Here is a 23,174-nt window from a genome sequence, read left to right on the forward strand (position 1 = left end):
CCTCCATTAGGCCTTCCCCCACGAACTAATAAACTCTTATACATGGGTACATCACTCTTGGTTTTTTCAAGGAATGGTGACTGACTCTATAGACCAACACGAGTCTTTCCAGTGTACTTTGTCCTCACGCACCCGCTTCTTGGGAAAACTTCCTAAGATGTCATCCATCTTGAAATTACCCCAGGTTAAGCACACTTAACTTTGAAGTTCTTTCAAGATGTGATATCAAAAAGAAGATGCATCTTGTTAATATAGATATTATTAATCAATCCATTTAAGTCATCTTCAACTGTGTAGTTCCATGCCTACACAGTCTCAAAATTATCATAATTAACCTTCCCCAGGCGATGTGAGATTGCACAACTCCCAGTCTTTCTCCAGCAAATCACACGAATTTGGCTATCATAATCACCCCCCTTTGGGGGTCTGACGTCCTCGTTGACCACACTTCTGGTTGGGTCAAGACTCTGATACCATTTGTAACGTTTTCGCTTCAAGTTTCCATTGGACCTTCCCCCACGGACTAATGACTCTTATACATGGGTATATCACTCTTGGCTTTTTCATGGAATGAAGACTGACCTTGCTAACCAATACAAGTTTTTCCAGCGTGCTTTGTTCTCACTCGCCCATTTCTTGATAAAACTTTCAAGAGGTCACCCATACTGAAATTATTCCAGGTCAAACACTCTTAATTTTGGAGTTCTTTCAAGATATGATACCGAAAATACATCTTATTGATATAGGTAGTACCATTTAATCCAAATTTAAATCATTTTCAACTGTGTAATCACATACCTACGCAATCTCAAAATTATCATACGTAATATTTTTTAAACAATGTGGGATTGCACAACTCTCGATCTTTCCTATTGCGGATCACATAATTTTGACTATCACAAAATATGTAGAATAGTTTTATAAACTTTGGGCTTTTTTTTATTGATATTGTAAAAAAAAAAAATTATAACATTTGTATTTTACGTACTTATTATATTTGTATTTTAATTTAAAGAAATTATAATAAATAATCCTAAATTAAATGATTACGTAAATATATCGGAACTCAATTATAATATTTAAATTAAGTATAGTATTAACTCATTTTCTTAGAATAATTTTCCACAAATTTTACACCCTCAATTGAAAATGGACTTTATGTCAAATTTTACCAAATTCTTTAAATAATTCTTTTACTTTTATCTTAACCAACTTGTAATTGTAAGATGTCTACTTTGTTTTCTTGGTTATTTCTTTAATTCTTTCTCCCAAATCAGACACGTAATTATTTGATAGAAAAGTTGAGTAGGAATGTAAAGTAGTAAAGTCATATTATATATATACTTCAGTAAAGGTCTTAGAAAAAGCATGTGCAAGTGCAAATGCAAGTGATTAAGTCACTATCATTACCATTATTCAATTCCTCACAAGCTGTTTAATAGGTGGCAGCGACAAAATCTTCTAACTATATTATATATATAATTATCAACATACATTTGTAAGTCATCAAAGCATCCATCGTATTTCTAACTAGTCTTTTCCAAGCTTTGGGCTTTTTATATTTAATCCTCTTATTTATTTTTTTAGTGAAACCTCTTTAATTTAATTTTATTTTTTTTGAAAATTTGACATGCCAGTTAAATAATACTACTAAATATCAATTGAATGATTATTGTATACACCTATGTATATGTAAAAGAAAAATTTCAAAGTCGATACAGTAGTAATCTAGTTAGTATTTATTGTGGACAATGTCCCACATAGAATAAATGGTAGAGAATTGAGTCATATATAAGAACATGGGCTACTCCACTTATTGCCAATTGGTTTTGAGATGGAATCCCATGATTCTCAACATGGTATCAGAGCCATATCCCTTGCGGGCAAGTGATATAAGAACATGGAATAAATGGTTGAGAATATTGAGCCATCATCTTGAGGGGGAATATTGTGGACAATGTTCCACATGGAATAAATGGTAGAGAATTGAGCCATATATAAGAACATGGGCTACTCCACTCATTGCCAATTGGTTTTGAGATGGAACCTATTTAACTGACATCTTAAATTTACAAAGAAAAATAAACTGGAGGTTAAGTATATAAAAATTAAAACACAAAAAATAAAAAGGATTTTGCCGTAAATTTTTCTTTATTATATAATAACTCCATTTATGTGACACCTTACAATTAATTTATGGTATTTTATGATAATTATTAAATTAAAATATATTAAGACTCAATAATTTTTTTTGGAACAAAGGAAGAATATATTTATTCCAACAACTACTGAATAACACACTACTTAGCAACAACTAAACAACTTACGACCAAATTGGACTTTTCCGATGCCTTGTGTGGAGAAGCTGCTACGGTTTGCTTGGCGCTTGAAGTCGCAAAGGACAAAGGACACCAGTTTATCTTGGTGGAAAGTGATTTAAAGATAGTGATCAATACTCTCAACGGTTCGGATCCCCGATGGGAAACTAAAAACTACTCTTTATTTTGTAAAAGAATCGTTCCTTCCTTCATTACTTGTTTATTTTGTTTTACGGCTAGAACGTGTAATTTTATGGGTCATAACGTGGCTAATTGGGCTTTTACCCTTAACTTATATGATTGTATTGATGTTGTTCTTATTCCTCAGAATATTTGTTGTAATGACCGCGAGGTCTAATATTTTATGAATGAACGTTTCCTTTCAAAAAAAAAAAAATAACTAAACAACTTACATATTCAATTAATATAATGAGAACGGGCTTTGACTACTATCTTTATTAATGAGCGAGAGATTAAAAATGTTTACCTTAAAAGTTTCCTTTAGGCCCGCCTCCAAAATCTATTTTTTGTCTATGTTTAACCGAAAACTTTCATCAATAGTGATATAACGTATATCATTATTAGTAGAATTAAATATCAAATTTTATATAATTTAATTTAATAATTATTATGAAAAAAGTCACTACCCAATCTTTGCTACCAGAATATTAAATACTAGTGCCTTAATATTTGTATCATGTATTGCAGTTACACTTGTTTGATTTTGCTATAAATGTATTGTACTCATTAATTAGGAGATTATCTATAATTCTATATTCTTTTCTACATTTAAGCGCCTAAGAGTAGTAGTGCGACACATTTCACTTTTTTTTTTTTTTTTCAATTTATTTACATTCCTACGTTTCACTTTTTGTTTTTTCAATTTATTTACATTTTTTTTATATATAAAGAAGTTTGAATAGTTACATTTTTATTATATATTATTATTTTTAATATATTATCTATATAATACAAATAAATTAATTAGATTTTAGGGATTTTTTTTATTTTTAATATATTATATATGTAATAAAAATTAAAAAAATAAATAAATAAAAAATGACTGGGTTGGCAGGCGGGTTCGGGTCCAACCCAAAACCCGATAACTATAAAAAATCAATCTGTGAATCTGCCCGAAAGTGTACCGGGTTGGACCAAACCTGCCCGAACAGAATGGGATTTTTTTAGTTTTACAGGTTGTCCGGGTCGGGTCTGGGCGGGTTGGCCAGATCTAGGTCAAACCCGGTCAAAATGTTTAGTCCTACTTTAAAGAGCTTAATGAGATTTCAAGTAATTTCTAGGAACATATATAATTTTAGCTTTCTATACATATGTAATGAAATTACAAAAGAAAACTAATCACTGTTACGAAAGATATGAATAACTACGTAAGTGTACATAATCAAGTAGTACTCACACATGTGAGGTCGATCTCACAGAAAATTGAACTGAGTACCACTAAATTAGACTTATGTTTCTATTTGACATACCAATAATTTTGATGACAATAAAATTAAGAAATATAATAAAATAAAATTCAACAATAAAAGTACTTAATCAAGGATGAGAAATTAGGGAAACAAATCATGTTGATTTAATTACCCAATTGTTAATGCTAATTACTATTCTCTTTCTCAATGTGAATGATAGATTATAAAAATTAACCTAACTCTTTTCAGATCTTTTAGGTCCTAAATCACATGTTATCTAATAATCTCTAAATTAGACTAACATATAATCCTCATTAAACAATAATATAAATGTCACAAAGGCTATGCAAAGACTTTGTTTCAAATCAAAACTTAGTTTATTTAATTTTAGCATTCTCAAAACTCACTTTTCAAATTTTGAATTGGGATCATAAAGCATACAAAATGTGATCAATCTTAAACATGCAATTAAACACAAATATGGATAAATTCACAATCAAGAAAGGAGAAATAACAATTATCAGCCTAAGAAATAATGTCAATCAACATTCATCATCTCCCCAAATAGAAGTTTAGTTTATAATCTCCATAGTCAAATCCATAGTTAAAATTGAAACAGAAAATAACATAGAAAAATTAAGAGAGAAGAAAAGAACTGGTTGAAGCAAATAATCCGGGTCGCCACAAGCCGCTCTTGAAGTCTTCTCCTTTGTTTTTAGGGCTCCAATTCTGAATAATGATCAAAAATGACGAACTCCCTTTTAAGTGAGCCAAGTTTTCTTTTTAAAATTCGTGAAATTAAAAAATTCTCAAGAATTCGTTAGGAAGGCTTCGTCGCGACGAAGCTTATTCCCCGTCGTGACGAAGCTTATTGCCCGTCGCGACGAAGCTTATTCCCCGTCGCGACAGCTGGAGCATCAACAAAATGGCCAAACTTTTTGCCAACTCCCGTCGCGACGATAGATTTTGCCCGTCGCGAATGGCATAGGCAGAAAACTACTTTGTGCATTTTTTTTCAACTCTTTCATCTCTTGTTCTCGATTCTTGGGAATACTTTTTTTAAATATATGGGGACCTGAAACAAAAGAATTAAACGTAAAATAACCCTAAAATTAGAAACAAAGAACGTAAATTATCTGAAAACGCGATCTGAAACTTAGACTAAACTTAGCCTAACAATCATAAAAGTCTTCTCGCTCCAATAAAATATAGTGCAAGATTTGACTAATGATCAAACATCAAGAGATGCTCATGTTACAAAATAGTCTCTCGTGAATGTGCCATGGAGCAGCACGCCACAACAAGTGTTACTTATCTCGTAGTGGGTGTAGTGAAGCTTTACCAAATAAATAATAGAAAAAAGTTTATGCATTCCAATTTATTTTTGGCAAGAACTTTCATGAGAGTACAAATGAGGAAAATATCTCAAATTATGATCAAAGAAAGGAAAAAAAATACATTTTATGGAAGAAAGCGTTTTCCAAAATATAGCTATAACCAACCAATATACTATGACATATTCAACCAATACGAAAACTCTTCTTTTTAATATTAATAAAATAAAATAGGAAGTTATCCATTAACTTATAATGACATAAAAATAAAAGAAATTGAATAAACAGATAGTGCCACTCACATGACCCAACCATATAACATGGAATGGTGTAAAGCTATATGCGTGACCTCATTAGGTGTTCAATTACGACAACAACAGTCTTCCTTTATTTCATTATATGTATTTACTAGAATAAACACTTATAAATCAGTATTATTGAATAACCAAATGTCTTAGTATCAATAATACATAGTATATGTTCTTCCAATAATAATAATAAAAAAATACCTAGTATATATTTTTGGAGATCATATTAAAATAATAAATGAAAAAGAATTTGGGAAGTAGAACTGGATACAGCACACACACACACTCTTTACCGAAAGCGAAAAAGGGTAAGACTATTCGTTTCGTGGACCAAACACAAATTCCTCTCATTCTATTTTATTTATTTATTTCCACTATGAATAGTAAAAAATAATAAATAATTTTAGAAATTTTTGTTGTACATATATTTTAGTAGATTATTTATCTCTTTCAGCATAAAAATTTTTAATTTTTTTTAATGATTATATATATATATGTTGTAATCATGAACGGATCCATTAGTATTATAATTCCTAGTAATAAAATTAAAAATATTATTTGTTAGAATTAAATAATTATAAATTAAAATAATAAAAAAGCAAAATTAAATAAATTTAATAAGAGTAACTATAACGTAAGTATAAATATTTTTTAATAATAAATAAGTCCTTACAATGTAAAAATTTTATTATCTATAAAATTTTGAATAACTTATAATTGAAAAATTAAAATTCAAATAATCACCCTCTTAAAAGCGATATATCGATACATCTCTTTCTATTTTAGTATCTGAAATAATTTTTCTGTCAAATTTTTTCTCATGGTCATGTAAATCATAGTTATTTAAGACATCCTGCAAAATTTTAAGAAATTGGTATTTTTTAACTTATAAAACTAGCTTAATATATAGTTAATTTACTATTAATAAAATTGCATGATTTATTCAAATATAAATAATTTAATTAATCTTTATTTTTTCTAATAAAAAAATCATTTATATCCATAAATTATTAAAAATAAAGAATTTGATGTTAAAGTATCTAACTAGTACTCACCAAATGAATTCATCAAGAATATAAATTTTAATAATCGCATAACTAAAGACATTTATTTAAATTTGGTATCAATTTATTCAAATGTAATGTGGAGCTAACTCTTCTTACACTTCTTTTCTCTAACTATTATAGGACAATATTTTTAGGTTATAACCTATAAAATAAAACTCTATTTCCATAATAAAAGATTAATTTTTGACATAGAAAAAATAAAATTATTGAAAAATTAATTATAAATATTTCTTTTTTCTTCTATGTAGATAATTTCTTTTATGTAGATAATTTCTGTAACATACAATAGATGGATGTTGTGCATATGCATTTTGGAAGTTTGTTTAGTTTTAATCTAAAATTTGATAGTTGGCCCCCCTGTTATTTGAACTTGGCTCCGTCCCTGATTGCACGCATGACTATTTTATTTTATACGCGTGTAAAATAGACTGTTTGAACATTGTTTTTTATATTGTAAATTATTTCAAATTTTTCAAAATTTTATAAGATATCTTAAATAGCTATAATGTACATGAATATGAAAAAAAATAAACTAAATTTTTTTTTGAATGCCGAAACAAGTAAAAGGTGCATCAGTACATCCCTTTTAATAGGGTATATTATAGAATCAACCTAAAATATATTATTTTAGTTTTTAAATTTTTTTTTACATATATTCTAAATAATTATAAGACAATACAATTTTTTTTTTAAAAAAAATATTATTATTATCATTATTATTATTATTATTATTATTATATTAATTAATTATGGTGTACTTAAAACTAAAAGCTACTATGAAAAAGTAAACACGCGCCAGGCGCCACTGGGAAACATCTAACCGTTAATACTAAGCTACTCTTTCCCGGTTTCCACGTCAGCTTCCCGTTCATTGCTATAACGTTTTTTATATGTGAACAAATTCTTAATTGGGATTTGGAAACTTCATAGAGAAGAAAACCAACAAAATTAAAATAAAATATTAATATATTTTTCTTCCTTTTTTGCAGTCAAGTCTCTCTCTCTCCCACTTCCGATTCTTATGTACATTATTCTCTTTCACACACACACTCTCCCCTCTCTCTAAAATTTCCATAATTTTGAGGTCTGTTATTTTTGGTACGTGGAAATTTGCTACCCATATTAATGTTTGTCACTGTTTTCTTTTAGTTTCTATAATTACTTGATTCTAAAAATTGATACTTGCATTGGTAGAAGATCGAATCTTCATTCTCGGATTGATCGGTGTTAAGTATAACAACTCACATTTATTTGAAGATTCTCGTAATATGCATTGTTTGGTTGCCGAGAAAGCTTTAAGTACGGACACACTTTTGTCTATATCTCTTCAACCATTGTAAGCACATTCAGTACTTCTCTTATGCAAGTCTCAATTTTACCTTTTATGTTATTTTTGGCTGATTTTTGTTTTTTCTTTTCTTATTTGGCTATATACCCAGATTGAGAACCAGTTAGAAGAAGTGTTGTAGCTTCTAATTCTATTACAAAGATTTCGGTTGTTTTCTTTTTCTTTTTGGTGAGAATAGAGAGATTGTGATGGTTCTTAATAATGGGTTGGAGTCCAATGCCTTTAGATGGTCTGAAAAGGTAATCAGATTTATACATTTTTTCAATCTCATCACTGCTTTCTGTACAAATTGTCGTTTTTAGAATCTTTGTCGTATGAGTATGACTTTGCTGACTTTGGTGAGAGTTTTTGTCTGATTGATTAACAGATCAGTGGAATCAAGCAAAGAAATGTACCCATATCAGCTACGTTTGTCAACTCAAGGGATGAAGGAACAGGCTTTGGATTGTCTTCTTCATCCAAATTTGGAACTGGGTATTTTCCTTCATCTGGTTTGGGTCAGATTCTTAAGACAAAGCCAATGAAGGGAAATGAAAATGGTTCGGGTTCGGACATGGAAATCTCCTACGGATCACAGAATAAAGTTCATGATGATTTAGTTAAGCGGCCGGGTGTGAGTAAGGAAGATGAATTGTCAGACTCTGATACTCCTAGTGCTCCTCCATTAGTTGGTTCTCGTCTAGAGATCAATCAATATGCAAATTCCACTTGTTCTGTAGGCACAAAAAGCATTCCTTTAGCAGAAGCTACTAATGGCAGAGTAACCCATAACTCATCAGTTAGGTTGGTGAAAGTTTTTGTTTTTCTTTCTTTCTTTCTTTCTTTTTTTTTTCTTCAAATTGTCAATTCTCTTTTATTCGTTCAGTTCTTTTAGTTTCTGAGAATGAATACATTATTAACCATTGGCAGGACTCCTGCTGGTTTGGAAGCTAATGGATCTGCACATTCCTTACTTCCTCGTCTCCCAGCATTTCAACCGAGGCTGCTGATCAGGTATTTTAATAATTTGAACTCTGCTGAAGCCATTTGAAAGTGGATGATCAAGCTGTAATATTCTTAACATCTTTTGTTTCCCATTTTTGTTGTTTTCTTGATTTGGATTTAGTGAGCATGGTAGTTGGTATGCTGTGGTTTCCTATGAAGCTTGTGTTCGCCTTTGTCTTCATGCTTGGGCTCTAAGCGGTTCTAGTGAAGTGCACTGTTTCCTTGAGAATGAATGTGCATTACTGCGAGATGCCTTCAGGTGAGTTGGCTTGTCTTGTTTTTGTTTAGACTCTTTAGAGCACTTCCATTTGGCGCCAGTAATGCTCATTTGTTGGTCATGTTCAATGACATTCCTTTTTATAATACTAAGCAGTCTGTTAGGTAAAGTTGGAATACAAGAACATTACCCTGTGAGAATCTGGCCATTATAGTTTAGCATTTTCCCCATATAATACAGCAGTTTTCTATAACATGTCAATGTGATGTTTTTTGTAGAAGTAGCTCTTTTGCTTCTTTTTTTTTTTGCTTTTACTACTTTTAATCCCTGACTTCTTCTTACAACTGTAGTCTACGGCATGTTTTTCTCCAATCAGAGGACGAGTTAATGGAACGACAGGGATCTGCAGAGCTAGTTAGTCAAGGAGCTGCTCAAAAATCCAAGAAGACAATTGGAAAGATAAAATTGCAAGGTAAAGATAGAGTTTTTGGTTTTCTTTTTTATCCATGAAAGTGTTGGTAATTTTTATACCATTCTCATCTTTTGTCATTGTATAGTGCGTAAAGTGAAAATTGGTTCCGACCCACTTCCTTCATGCGGCACCTTACCAATCATAAACTCTTCAGTGCTTGAGAAAGAATCACTTCAAAGACAATATACTCATTTGAAATCAAATATATCTTCTAGTTGGAAGTCTATACAGAATGTTCGTCTAGCTCCTAAGGTCCCTACAAATGGCTCCTTTTCTCACTGGAGTTTGGCTTATGCGAAAGCTGTCAGTAGGTACATGAAGCAGGTCTCTGAGGTACTAAAAGTAGGAACAACAGATTTATGCAGAGGCCCCTTACCGTATGAACAAGTGATTCAAGGTATGTTTTCATATTTCTGTGTTCATTAGGTATTTGATATGAGTTCAGGTTTTATTTTGTGTTTTCTTTATAAACTTTTATATTAGTCATCTTTCTTGCTGATATGACCAAATATGACAGCTCTATATTGGATGCACTATTAGCATAAATTATTTTTTGGTAGAGGAAGAATATTTTTCTTTCATTTTAGTTAAGCTGTTGTTGTTGTTGTTTTTTTTTAATGCCATTCTTATTTTGTTGGTCTCTGGATGACAGAAACGTACTCTTTCTTGTCAAAATTAAAGAGCTCATCTGATGAGGATGTAGTTCGTATGCGACCAGGATCTGGTGAAGAACATGTGTTGTACGTTCTTGATTGCTTTATGTTGAAACTTCTTAATTCCCTTTTCCTTGTGTGGATAAAATATATGGTTCCTCTTGTGGTGTTAATACAGCTTTCCAGATGGTCTTGGTGATTATTTGCTTGTTGATGTACAAGATTCTAAGGGGCGTCTTTATGGTCGAGCTCAAGTTCAAGTAGCTGCCATAGCTGATCATCCAGTATGATTTTTTTTTTCTTCCTATGTATGTGAGAAATACACAAATATTGGACTCTAAATCTTTGGTTAATGCAGGATGAGAAGCTGCGGTGGTTGCCAATATTCAGTGATCCAGACCATAATACAGTTGGCAGAGTACAATTGCACATAAACTATACAAGTTCAAGCGAACATCCTAAGGTAATATCAAAATAAAATTGACAAATTTCATACAAGCAACCAATTATGATGCAATATCTGTTTGATATAGGGGTTGTCAACATAAGATTCTAACTATAGTTATATGATAAAAGCTTATATGAATCTATTCCCGAGATGTTATGATTCCATTTATGCAGAATCTTTAGTAAAGTTTGCAAGTTTGAATGATACTATATCACTCTTTTCCACTGCAGTGTGGCTCTGTTGCAGAAACTATGGCATATGATTATCTACTAGAAGTTGCTTTGAAACTTCAGCAATTTAGCCAGAAAAAATTGATACTAAAAGGCCCCTGGAAGTGGCTTGTGACAGAATTTTCTTCATACTATGGAGTGTCAGATGTGTATACCAAATTAAGGTAATGGGATTTTTAAAAAATGTCAAAAAATATACTTTGCCAGTGGCCACGGTTTAGGAATAATTGAGAGAAATTTTTGAAGAATACTGTGATCTGTTAATGATTTCATTGTTATGGATCTTAAAGTTGCTACTAAATTTAGTCAGTATCCTGTTTGACTTGCAGATATCTTTCCTATATAATGGATGTAGCTACACCCACAGAGTATTGTCTGAACTTGGTACATGAGTTGCTATCTCATGTATTGATCAATGGAAACAACAGCAATACTTTGAGTCATCAAGAGGTCAAATCTAATCTATATCTTATATTCCTTATTATGATTGACGTTTTTCTTTTGTTTCATTGTTAGAATATAAAATCAACTCCTAATAACAAGATTTGATGCCATTTCTTTTTCTTTATGGCTTCAAATCACGTCTTCTTAGAAGTGTGAGTTCAATTCTGACTTGGCTTATTGATATGTATATCAGAAACGAATCCTAGGAGATGTAGAAGATCAAACTAAAGGCATACTTGCTTTGGTTTTTGAAAACTACAAGTCGCTTGATGAGTCTTCAACCTCTGGAATGATGGACATTTTTAGGCAGGCTAATGGGTTGGTGGCGCCTGCATTGGCACCTGCTGTTAAGCTTTACACTCTTATGCATGATATTTTGAGTCCCGAGGCACAGTTGAAATTCTGCAGATATTTTCAGGTTATCATGTATTTTAGTTTCAGCAGATCAGCTTGGTCCTTTCAGTAGTCGCCTCTTTTAAATTCCTTAATAAATTCGAATTGACAGGCTGCTACACAGAAGAGGTTAAGAAGGCACTTGACCGAAACAGATGAGTTTGTGATGAGCAACAATGAGGGAACACCGGTTGATATCTCAATATCTTATGAGAAAATGAAGTCTCTGATTTTGAATGTCAGAAATGAAATTTTTACAGACGTGGAAATTCACAATCAGCACGTGCTTCCAAGGTTTATATAAAAGATATATTGTAGTTTGATATATTTCTTACTCATTGTTGGTTTACTTTTGCTGCCTTTTGAAATTTTCTGAAGGAATGATCATGGAGAAAATTTATTACTTTGCTGCATTAGATTTTTTTGGTGTCATCTAAATCATTGAGAAATTAATGTCATATTTTTTCGTCTCTGAAGTTTCATAGAGCTTCCAAATATTTCTTCTTCAATATATTGCGTGGAACTCTCCAGTAGATTGCGTGCATTCCTCGTTGCACGCCCTCCTCCTGGACCGTCCCGTCCTGTTTCTCAACTTGTTATTGCAGCTGCAGACCTTCAAAGGGATCTTCCCCTCTGGAATGTCAAGTAATAACAATTTTATCTCAGTTTATTCTTTTAATGATTGTTGTGTTTATTCTTTTATTAACTCGTGTAAAAACTTTTTCAGTCCTGTTAATGGTGGAGTTGATGCCAAAGAGTTATTCCACTCTTATATTACCCACTGGATTCAAGACAAACGAGTTGATTTGCTTGAGTTTTGCAAACCAGATAAGGTATTAGGTGCATTTATACGTTTTAAACAAGCATTACGTTGTTTCACAGAAAGTATGGGTTACTAAACACTTTTTGGTTACTCTTTAAATAGTTGGCAATTGACCGAAAATTCAACACTTTCAGGTGAAATCATGCAGTGTTCGGTCACAGCTTTCAACATCTCCATTTATTGATGAGATGTTCAATTGCTTAGAGGGGACGATCAATGAATACCAAATCATTCTTTGCCGCTGGCCAGAATATATTTCTCTCTTGGAGAAAGTATTCCTCTAATTAGTCCTGCTGTCTAATTTTTCCTTTTGAGACTTGACTAATATCATAAACTTACAGTTTTTAATTTTATTGAATAGGCCATTGCAGATGTTGAGAAAGCAACTTTTGAAGCCGTAGAGAAGCAGTTTAATGATGTTCTGGCACCACTGAAGGATAATTTGACTAACAAGATATTGGGACACAAATATGTCCAGAAACTATCAAAGGGAGCAATTAACATCTATTTGGTCCCAGATGAGGTTCGCTTCTTTGTCCTGATATCTCATTAAAATATATTCAAATGATAATCATATTTATAATAATAATGAGAAGAAATTTCTGGGGTTTCCAGCTGGGAGTTCTTTTAAATTCAATGAGAAGATTGTTGGATTTGAGATGCCCAAAAATAGAAACCTTGTTGAAGTCTTGGAGTTCTTGCTTTCCTGACGATGGACAATCAGTCATAGGAGAACATCTGAACGATGTAAAAGTTATGCTGAGAGCCAAATTTAGAAATTACAGGCAGGCAATTGTAGAGAAACTGGCAGAGAACGTAAGGAGCTAGCTAATCCTTTTAAATTTTTAGTTCATTCATTTTATTTTTTATTTTGTTTTTTTTTTCCGACATTACTTCTGAAATGCAGACAAGAGTGCAAAATTTAACAAAGTTGAAGAACATAATTCGAGACTCGAAAGAAGAAGCAGATGTGCAAAATCGAATGCAACCATTAAAAGATCTACTGATGAAGACTCTTCATCACCTTGATACTGTTGTTGAACCTCCCGTGTTCATACAAATCTGCCGTGAATTCTGGGAACGAATGGGACAGGTAAAAACTGGAGCGGTATACATATGGAAATTCTGGATCAGGACTTTAGTTTCTCATTTATTTATTTTTATGCAGGATATTCTGCATATTTTGGAAGATGGGGGAGAGAAGAGGTCCTGGTACAAAGGGCTACGAGTTGCAGTATCTGTAAGTCTCACTGAGCTTTCTATTACACTTGGTCTAGGCTCATGAAATTATTGAGGTGCTTCTCATAATAGGACAGTTAATTAGTTACAATCATGGAACATAGCTTTGACATAGTACAATGCACTAATTTGATCCCATTAAGCCAGCTCAAGCTCAAAACTGGAAATACATGCAATCTTTTAAGATTAAGTTATCAAAAGACTTTATCATATCTGATTGGAAATGTTTTTGTTTCTTAAGTAGTTCTAAATTTAGGATTTTTTTGATAAAATGTTGTATGTTTTGTTTTGGGCTGCAGATTATGGATGACATATTCGTATCAGAAATGCAGAACTTGCGCGGGAATTCTCTGCACGGGAAAGAACTGGAGCTACCGGCATCCATAAGAGAAATCCATTCCATGCTCCGCAAGGATGCTTTGTAAGAAATTTAGTCCCTTATTTATAGTATTTTCTTATTTTAAGTAGTCATCACGGCCTCCGTGGTGACTAATTTTTGTTTCTCAACAATTCTTCTTCTTTTTATTATTACATATTTAAAATATAATTTTTTTTCCTATTCTAACTTACTAGTGAGGAAAATGTAAAGTCTTCTGAGGTCAGAATTTTGTAACAGCATAGTATCATGGATGGTTATACTCAAAAAAAAAAAAATGTTGAGTATTATGTATGTATAAAGTTTTTGCTACATACTTATCTCATTCATTCTTTTCATTTTTTTCAAACACCTTGTGGTTAGAATTCTTATTGTTAGTTACATGTATATATCTACATATACCTGTATGTGTATTTAATTTATGAAGACTTGTACCTATTACCTATTAGTTATTACGTCTCCACTATTGCCACTTGAGAACATTAATAAAAGACAAAAGAGAACAGTTCAAAACTCCAACTATATACCAGGTGTCCCCAAAAAATGGGCTATAAATCATTATTTCTGTAGGTTAGTTTTGTCACCATGGGGCATGGGCCACACAACATACTGCTTATACTAATCAGTGTGCCACCAAAGCATGATCTGCCAACTCATGATGCTAGTGCTTACTTCCAAGTCTTTCACCAAACAATGGGACTAATATAAAAGGTATTGGCAAGCAATAATATTACACTAGGAGTTGGATAGGTATTCTCAATTTGGTTTGATGCTATTCAAATAAATGCCTATGTATTAAACGTTAGTAGGGGAGGGTTTCCAAGTCCTTGAATGAATTATTTGGAGTTTGACCCAATGACATTATGCCAAAAATATTAATGGCATCATCCACATGAAACAGAAATACTTAATTAATCCCATCATCCACTTTCATTATTATAACTCATAGCTATAGGGAACCCATAAATATGACATAGAAAATTAAAAAAGGAAAAAAAAAATCTCCTTTCTTATGATATTTTTTGTAAGGGAAAGAAAATATCCAAGTTCAGTACAAATAAAAAACCCAAGTTCAGTGAATGCATCAAAACATCAAACCACGTGTATGGGTGGACCTGATTCAATCTTCTGAGTCAGAATCAAGGAGGCTTTATGGGAGAAAATGTCTTTTGTCTTCCATGAGATTCATGCATAATGTAATCAAATGAGTTAAACGATAATAATTAAAATTAGAGTCATGACAATGAAGAAAGGAATAGATCCATGAGCTTCAAATAAAGCCTTGGCATTCGGAGAAAACTGTAATAAATTAGTGCAAAATAAGTAATAAAGCCAATAAAAAAAAAGGTCCCACGCGCAAATTTTAGCTTTACTATAAAGAAGAAGAGGGCTTCCAAACGTGTTGTATTTGGAAATGAGCATGTGCCAGATGTCCCCCAGTTGTAGTCAAATTTTTGTTCCTTTCTTTTTGGTATATTATTATTTTAGTCATTTTGTGGGTTTAGTTAGTATAACCTAATAAATGATTATGTTTAAAAATTCTTTACCTTTTCTGTCTTCTTTTTTTCCCGCAAAGTTACATTTTCTGTTTGTTATTGAAAATTCGAGCATAGAGTTAGCACTATGTTGTTGACCATGACTGTTGGTATCAATCTAAGTTTTCCAAATATTTAAACTGGAGTACTTTTCATTTTAACATTACTTTTGAATGACGATGTGTTGTGGTTGTAGTAGTATCATTCTTAATGAGATGAGAACACTATAACTGATAGTCACATGATCCCGAGATTGACCGAAAACGTGGAAGGAAATCTACACCAACACTCCACATGATCCTTCTTTAGTAACCAAACAAAAAAAAAATTACTTTTGAATGTATTAAATTTACAATGACTGTGTTTAGGAAAGCACTTGAGAAAATTGAATAGTGGGAATATGTGCTGATGAAGAGGGCAATTCATTGATATATATATATATTTAATCCCATAAAGTAGAATATGTGCCTATTATAACAGCCCCATATTGGTAGAAAAGAATCGTTTTCTTATAATTATTATTCTTTATATCATTTGTGCACTTCCAACCAGTCGAGGCTACATCTCTCTTATTGTGTATGCACTTTGGTATTAAGCTATTGAAGTATTGTTATTCAAGTAACTACACAATATGCTATTTTGTCAAATTCATTCATTTTTTTAAAGGGAGCCAATTAATGCAGCCCAATGAATGAATATTCACACATGTAAGAATTAACTGGTTTTTATTTGGTAAGAAACATCTCCTTGTAATGCCCGTTTCTGAAAGTAAGTCACATAAAAATGAGAAATACTAAAGTACTGAAGGGTGCTAGTGCTTAGTGTGACGTGAGTGCCAAGATGCACTGTTACAAGTTAGGTGATGTCTATAAGTTGATCAAGTGGTGGTCAAATGGTGGCGCATGTTGAGGTGCATGCTGATACTTAGTTTGTATGGCAGTACATTTTTGTAAATATCTTCAATATTGTTCGGATTGGGCGGAAGTTGGTATTCGCCATTTATTTGGGTCTACAAATATAATGGTGCAATCGGATTTGAGAAACTCTGTGATTTAGTTTATGGTTTGGCCATGTGTCTACAGAGTCAAAATCATGTATGTTCTTGGTAGAAGGCTAAAAGCTTAGAATGCTCTTTAAGGGGGGGGGATTCTGGTGTCAGCTCTCCACCACCCCTGGCACCTTGGTGTTAAGTGAGCTACGACTAGTCAGTGGGACTAGTAGGGTGGGCATATAAGGACCACGAGGGGACTCATATGTCTCCATGAGTTGGAGTATTCATGGACATTATTGGGCCGACCCGGTAGTGCGTCTAAGAAGCTGCTAGAGGTTAACGGGTACGTTTCCATTAGCTTGTCAGTATGCTGCTTGCACGGGACGTGGCCTAAACCTCCAAGAGACGTTGTGGTACGCCTTGGCCACGAATCTCAACACGAGATGACACGGGTAGTCATTCGTGGGCTAGTTTGCATACGCGCATGGGACGGATGCACCATGTTGGAAAGAAACAGAGGTCTAATGTATGAAACTAGTTTGACAGCTTGTCTCGAGGGTCTGCCAACATGCATGGAGGCATAGCGCCTTGAAGATTGGTCCATGAACGTATGGGAGTCTTTAGGCAACGATGGAGATGTTAGACTATATATATAGTGTATGTAATATAGCATATACAAATGATATGAAATGCGGAAAATAAACTATAATCATATCAATAATATATGCAATGAAAGGATCGATGTACCTCCAGCCATTGATCTTTGAGCTTCAATCCCTGCAATAGCTTCGGTATTGGAGTTCGGGCTTCCTCGCTCTCTCAACTCTCTTTAGATGGAATTTGCTGAATGAATTCAGAATGAGTGAGGAGCTCGGGGACCGAGACCCTATATTTATAGGTGAGATACTCCATCGATATACGCGCCACATTAATTGTCAGAATATTTTGACAATTAATTCAGGAAATCAAATCAGGTAATGAATATAGAAATCTGACCATATATAGAATATTACATAATTGATTTTGTCCAGATTTAATGAATATAAAATATTTATTTATCAGAAAATCAATTATTTATTTATTTCCTTAAATAGAAAATCATTTCCTTAATTAGAAAATAATTTCCATAAATAAAAATATTCTAATATTCTCCCACTTGGTCAGCATTTAAACTAAAATATTCAAACCCAACGTTCCTCATTATATAATAAACATACGAATCATAGCGACATGTCCTCATTATGAATCGAGTATTATCTTCCATGTATTACAATACATTTATTATATAACAATGTACTTTATGTGGCAATGTACTTAAGTGAATAAACCCTAAACCTTATGTTTATTCGGAGTCCTGCGAAATTTTTCTCAAATGTAAAATTAAGATGCGCATAAATATGAGAAAATCAAAAATAAGAGTTTCATTAATAATAACTTTATTTGTACAAATTACATAAGGGAACCAAGTCCCATGTTCTCTACATGATCCTTGAATTTATGAGGTGGCAAGCCTTTTGTCATAGGATCGGCAATCATCAATTCAGTGCTAATGTGTTGAATGACCACTTTATTTTCCTTAACACGTTCTCTAATAGCTAAGTACTTAATGTCGATGTGCTTGCTTCGACTTCCACTTTTGTTGTTCTTAGCCATGAAAACAGCAGCTGAATTGTCACAGAACATCTTTAGCGGCCTTGCAATGGAATCAACCACTCTAAGGCCTGAAATGAAACTCTTTAGCCATACACCATGTGATGTAGCCTCGAAAACAGAAACGAACTCGGCCTCCATAGTAGAAGTAGCGATCAAAGTTTGTTTGTTACTCCTCTAGGACACAACTCCACCAGCAAACATAAACACATAACCAGATGTAGATTTACGTGAATCAACGCAACTTGACAAAATGCGAGTACGAGTAGCCAACTACTTCTAGATTGTCGGTTCGTTTGAACATCGGTTTGTAATCCTTAGTACCACTGAAGATACCTCATTACTTTCTTTGCGGCTTTCCGGTGGTCTATCCCGGGTTACTGCGAAATCTTCCTAACATTCGACGGAATAAGCAATGTCGGGTCTTGTGCACTTTTGAGCATACATTAGGCTTGAACGGCGAAGCATAAGGAATGTTCTTCATTTGTTCTCTTTCAAAATCATTCTTTGGGCACTGGCTCAAATTTAATTTATCACCCTTCATAATTGGAGCAACGCTCGGTGAACAATCTTTCATATGAAATCTTTCTAAAACTCTGTTGATGTAGGCTTCTTGAGATAAACCTAAGATACCTCGGTATCTATCTCTATGAATCTTAATGCCTATGACATAGGATGCTTCACCCATGTCTTTCATCTCAAAGTTCTTTGAAAGAAATTGTTTCACTTCACGTAGCAACCCTTTATCATTGGATGCAAGAAGAATATCTTCCACATATAAAACAAGAAAACAGATTTTACTCCCACTTTCCTTCACGTATATGCATTGATCCATGACATTCTCTTCAAATCCAAAGGAAGAGATGACATCATGAAATTTTAAATACCATTGGCGGGATGCTTGTTTTAATCCATAAATGGACTTCTTGAGCTTGCATACCAAATCCTGACCTTCACTAGAGGTGAATCCTTCTGGTTGTTTCATGTATACCTCCTCCTCTAGATCACCATTCGAAACGGTTTTTACATCCATACGCTCCGGCTCTAAATCAAAATGAGCAACTAATGCCAAGATGACTGCGAGGGAATCTTTCTTTGATACAGGAGAAAAAGTCTCCGTATAGTCAATTCCTTCCTCTTGAGTGAATCCTTTAGCAACAAGTCTCGCTTTGTACCTCTCAGTGTTGCCTAATGAGTCTTTCTTAGTTTTATAGACCCATTTACAGCCAATGGCTCTCGCCCCATTAGGCAACTTTACAAGTTCCCGGACTACTGTTGCACCTCATAGAATTCATTTCATCATCCATAGCATTGTACCACAATTTTGATTCTCTCTTTGTTCATAGCTTGTAAAACGTTTGGATCATTTCCAATTCCAATATCGAGACTCTAATAAATACACAACATAGTCTTTGTAAATTTTTTGGTTTGATAGGTCTAGTAGATCTTCTTAAGACTTCACCAACGAGGCTCTTGGGGAGCGGCATTTGGATTCGGCGGAGTTGTTCAACGGTTGCGAGGCAACTCTTGAACATTTTGATCCTCTTTTGGATTATCATTACCAACTTGTGGATCTTCAGTGATTGGTAATGGTTGTTGAACATTCGTTTGAACTACAGGAGTGTTAACCATTATCAATCTTGCTATTGAAGTGGAAGGTTAGAAGGATCTTTCTCGGGACCTAAGTCCTTTGATTGATCACTCCCAACGATCAAGGCATTCTCAAGAAATTTTGCATTCCTTGATTCCACAATTCTTGTGCTATGAGATGGACAATAAAACTTGTAACCTTTAGACTTTTCAGCGTACCCTATAAAGAATCCGCTTATGGTCCTTGGGTCCAATTTCTTCTCTTGTGGATTATATATTCTGACTTCAGATGGACATCCCCAAATGCGTACATGATTCAAACTTGGTTTCCAACCTTTCCATAATTCAAAAGGAGTTTTTGAGACTGCCTTTGTTGGAACTCGGTTTAATATGTACACGGATGTCTTTAATGCTTCAGTCCACAAGGATTTAGGAAGATTAGAGTTGCTACTAAGCATACTCCGCACCATGTCCATTAATGTTCGGTTTCTTCTTTACGCAACACCATTTTGCTCGGGTGTGCGGGCAAGGTGTAATGGGCAACAATCCCATTTTCTTGAGAAACTTCGCAAATGCACCGGGTGCTTGTCCATCTTCTGTGTATCTACCATAATACTCACCTCCTCTATCTGATCTCACTATCTTAATTTGCTTGTTGCATTGTTTCTCTACTTCAGCTTTAAATATCTTAAAGACATCTAATGCTTCATTTTTATTATGAAGTAAGTGGATATACATGTAGCGTGAGTAATCATCTATGAATGAGATGAAGTATTTCTGACCATGTGACTCTATATCTGGACTACATATATCAGTATGTATGATTTCTAATATTTCAGAACTCCTATGGACACCAGTTTTGACAGACTTGGAGGTTTGCTTTCCCTTAATGCAATCCACACAAGTATCAAAGTCAGTAAAATCTAAGGTATTGAGTACCCCATCTTTTACCAACCTTTTAATTCTATCAATGGAGATATGTCCCAATCTCCGGTGCCACAATGTACAGGAATCCTCTTTCATAACACATCTCTTAGTGCCAGCGTGAACATGCATAACATTATTAGTGGTATTATTTTGTAAATTAAGGCAGTAAAGACCATCAGACAAAATACCATTTCCAACACATTCAGATTTATAATATAAATTAAAATATTTGTCTGAAAATGTAAAGGAAAAATCAAAGGGTATAAGTCTTGAAACTGAAATCAAGTTTCTAGAGAAACTTGGTACATAAAAGGTCTTTTCTAATTTTAAAATAAAACCATTACTTAAAACTAAATTGCATGTTCCAATAGCTTCCACATGTGAGCCCATCTTGTTTCCGGATAAGATGCTTTGCTCACTTGCCCTTTGGCTTCCTTAGATTTTGAATATCTTGCAAGGAATTTGTTATGTGAATTGTTGAGCCGGAATCAATCCACCATGTGTTAAGATTAACATTAGCCATATTAGATTCATAACATACTAAGGAAATTGGATTACCTTTGTCATCCATCCATTTCTTGAGCTGTTTGCACTCACTTTTAGCATGTCCCTTTTGTTTACTGAAAAGAAACATTTGATGGAATCTTTCTTTATGGCGGCCTTGGGAGCCATGGGCTTTTTCCCTTTGTTCTTCTTGAATGGCTTGCGTTTCTTAGGTTGAGTGGTCGGTGAACACTTTCTCCTTGCTCTTGTAGGAGCACTGGCTTCCCTCTTGAACACACATGGTCATCAATTCATTGATAGTCCATTTTTCTTTATGTGTGTTGTAGGAAATTTTGAAAGGCCCATATTGTGGAGGAAGATTGTGAAGGATGTAATGAACCAGGAAGGTATCAGGAATGATAACGTCGAGTTTCTTCAAATGAGCAGTGATGTCCCTCATTTTAGAAATGTGTTCTCGAACTCCTTTAACACCGGTGAGTTTTGTGGACGAGAACTCTTGGATGAGGTTGATGAACAAGGATTTATACGAGTGTCAAGTTTGCTCATCCATAACTTTGATAAAGTCTTTCACCTTCTCAGGTGGCTCCACCGATCCACGCATTCCCATAGGAATTCTGGACATAATGAACATGATGCAGAGACGATTAGATTGCTCCCACTTTTCACGCAGTGCAATCTCGACGGCCGGTGCTAGTATCGGTGATAGCGGTGGTTCATCTTTCCTTATTGCATAATCCATGTCAGTGCAAGCTAGGTGGAGAAGAACTCGTTCCTTCCAGATTTTGAAGTTGTCACTCCTAAGCTCAGAGATTTCACTAGTGATTTCAGCATATTTAGAGGTGGATGAAATAGCTGCAAAAATAGGATTACAAAAAATTTAGATGTTAAAAGAATTGAGGCTTTAATGAATTGTGTTTTACCAATGTAGAAACATGATGAAGATGAAAATTTTATTAAATCTAAAATTGCCTGTGGGCTAAATTTTAAATCTAATAAAATTAGATGAACTTTATGATAGATTTAATGAAGTATTTAATTTAGAAATAATGGAGGAATGAAATCTATCTTTAATTAAAATTTGTGATAACACTATTAATTCAAATCCTCATAACTCCCTGTGGGGTAAATTAAGAGAATTTAACTTAATATATTATCCTAATTAATTATAAAAATATAATAAAATCCCTGTGGGGTAAAATTATTATATTCAAATAATTAATTACAAGTTTTGTCCATTAATGTGAATTTTAATTAATATATAATTTTATATAATTAAAGATGCTGTGGCTACTCCCTAATTATAAAAAATTATATTTTCACTTTAGACATTAGGTATTGGGCTCTACCTAAAAGTAATTTCGTTATTAACATAATAGACAATCACTGAGATTAGTGCTCCTAGTGTGGTCGTCCGAAGATCATTAAAAACCGTTCTAGATATGAGCATTTGTCCCAGGTTCATGTTTTCTTATGTCAAACCACAAAACTACTTACGTTTTATTCATATTTTATTCATTTTATAAAGTTTTATGAATATTTTATGAATAATTTTATGAAGTTTTATGAAACTTAATTGCTAAATAAAATATTCAACCTATCTTAATGTTTGAATATTTCTAAATATATCTAGCACTATAAAAGGAATTTATGTATAGCATTTAAATCATACAAATCAAAATTAATTGCATTAAACATAAATTTGTCAAATAAATACAAAATAATACAATTAATGTATGATTATTAATTAAATGCTAATTCCTTAATATGAAATTAATGGCAGATTTTTCAAAATTAATTTAGACAATAAATTGCATAAATTTGGTAATATTTAATTAAATGCACAAATTAGCACAATTTTTACATGCCTAAATAAATCATGTAATAAATTACCAA

General features: G+C 33.1%; 1 protein-coding gene across 3 annotated transcripts; it reads left to right on the forward strand.

Annotated features, from left to right (window-relative positions):
* The first annotated feature begins 7,366 nt into the window (after positions 1–7,366).
* On the forward strand, positions 7,367–14,398 carry LOC115714369 (uncharacterized). 3 transcript variants are annotated; one of them, XM_030643046.2, is made up of 23 exons: positions 7,367–7,555; positions 7,652–7,793; positions 7,897–8,044; positions 8,173–8,588; positions 8,715–8,798; positions 8,911–9,048; positions 9,357–9,478; positions 9,564–9,875; positions 10,131–10,218; positions 10,310–10,415; positions 10,490–10,594; positions 10,810–10,973; positions 11,139–11,259; positions 11,447–11,671; positions 11,759–11,940; positions 12,124–12,291; positions 12,374–12,479; positions 12,604–12,741; positions 12,831–12,992; positions 13,085–13,285; positions 13,377–13,562; positions 13,638–13,709; positions 14,008–14,398. In XM_030643046.2, the coding sequence occupies exons 3-23, from the start codon at positions 7,994–7,996 to the stop codon at positions 14,131–14,133; spliced, it is 3,273 nt and encodes a 1,090-aa protein (XP_030498906.2). In that variant the 5' UTR covers positions 7,367–7,555; positions 7,652–7,793; positions 7,897–7,993; the 3' UTR covers positions 14,134–14,398. The 3 variants fall into 3 exon arrangements, with proteins under 3 accessions (XP_030498906.2, XP_030498907.2, XP_060970310.1); XM_030643047.2 differs by having other exon boundaries at positions 7,655–7,793; XM_061114327.1 differs by having other exon boundaries at positions 7,367–7,541; positions 7,655–7,793.
* The last annotated feature ends 8,776 nt before the right edge of the window (positions 14,399–23,174 follow it).

Source organism: Cannabis sativa, chromosome 4 (genome assembly GCF_029168945.1).
Source record: "Cannabis sativa cultivar Pink pepper isolate KNU-18-1 chromosome 4, ASM2916894v1, whole genome shotgun sequence".
NCBI lineage: Eukaryota > Viridiplantae > Streptophyta > Magnoliopsida > Rosales > Cannabaceae > Cannabis > Cannabis sativa.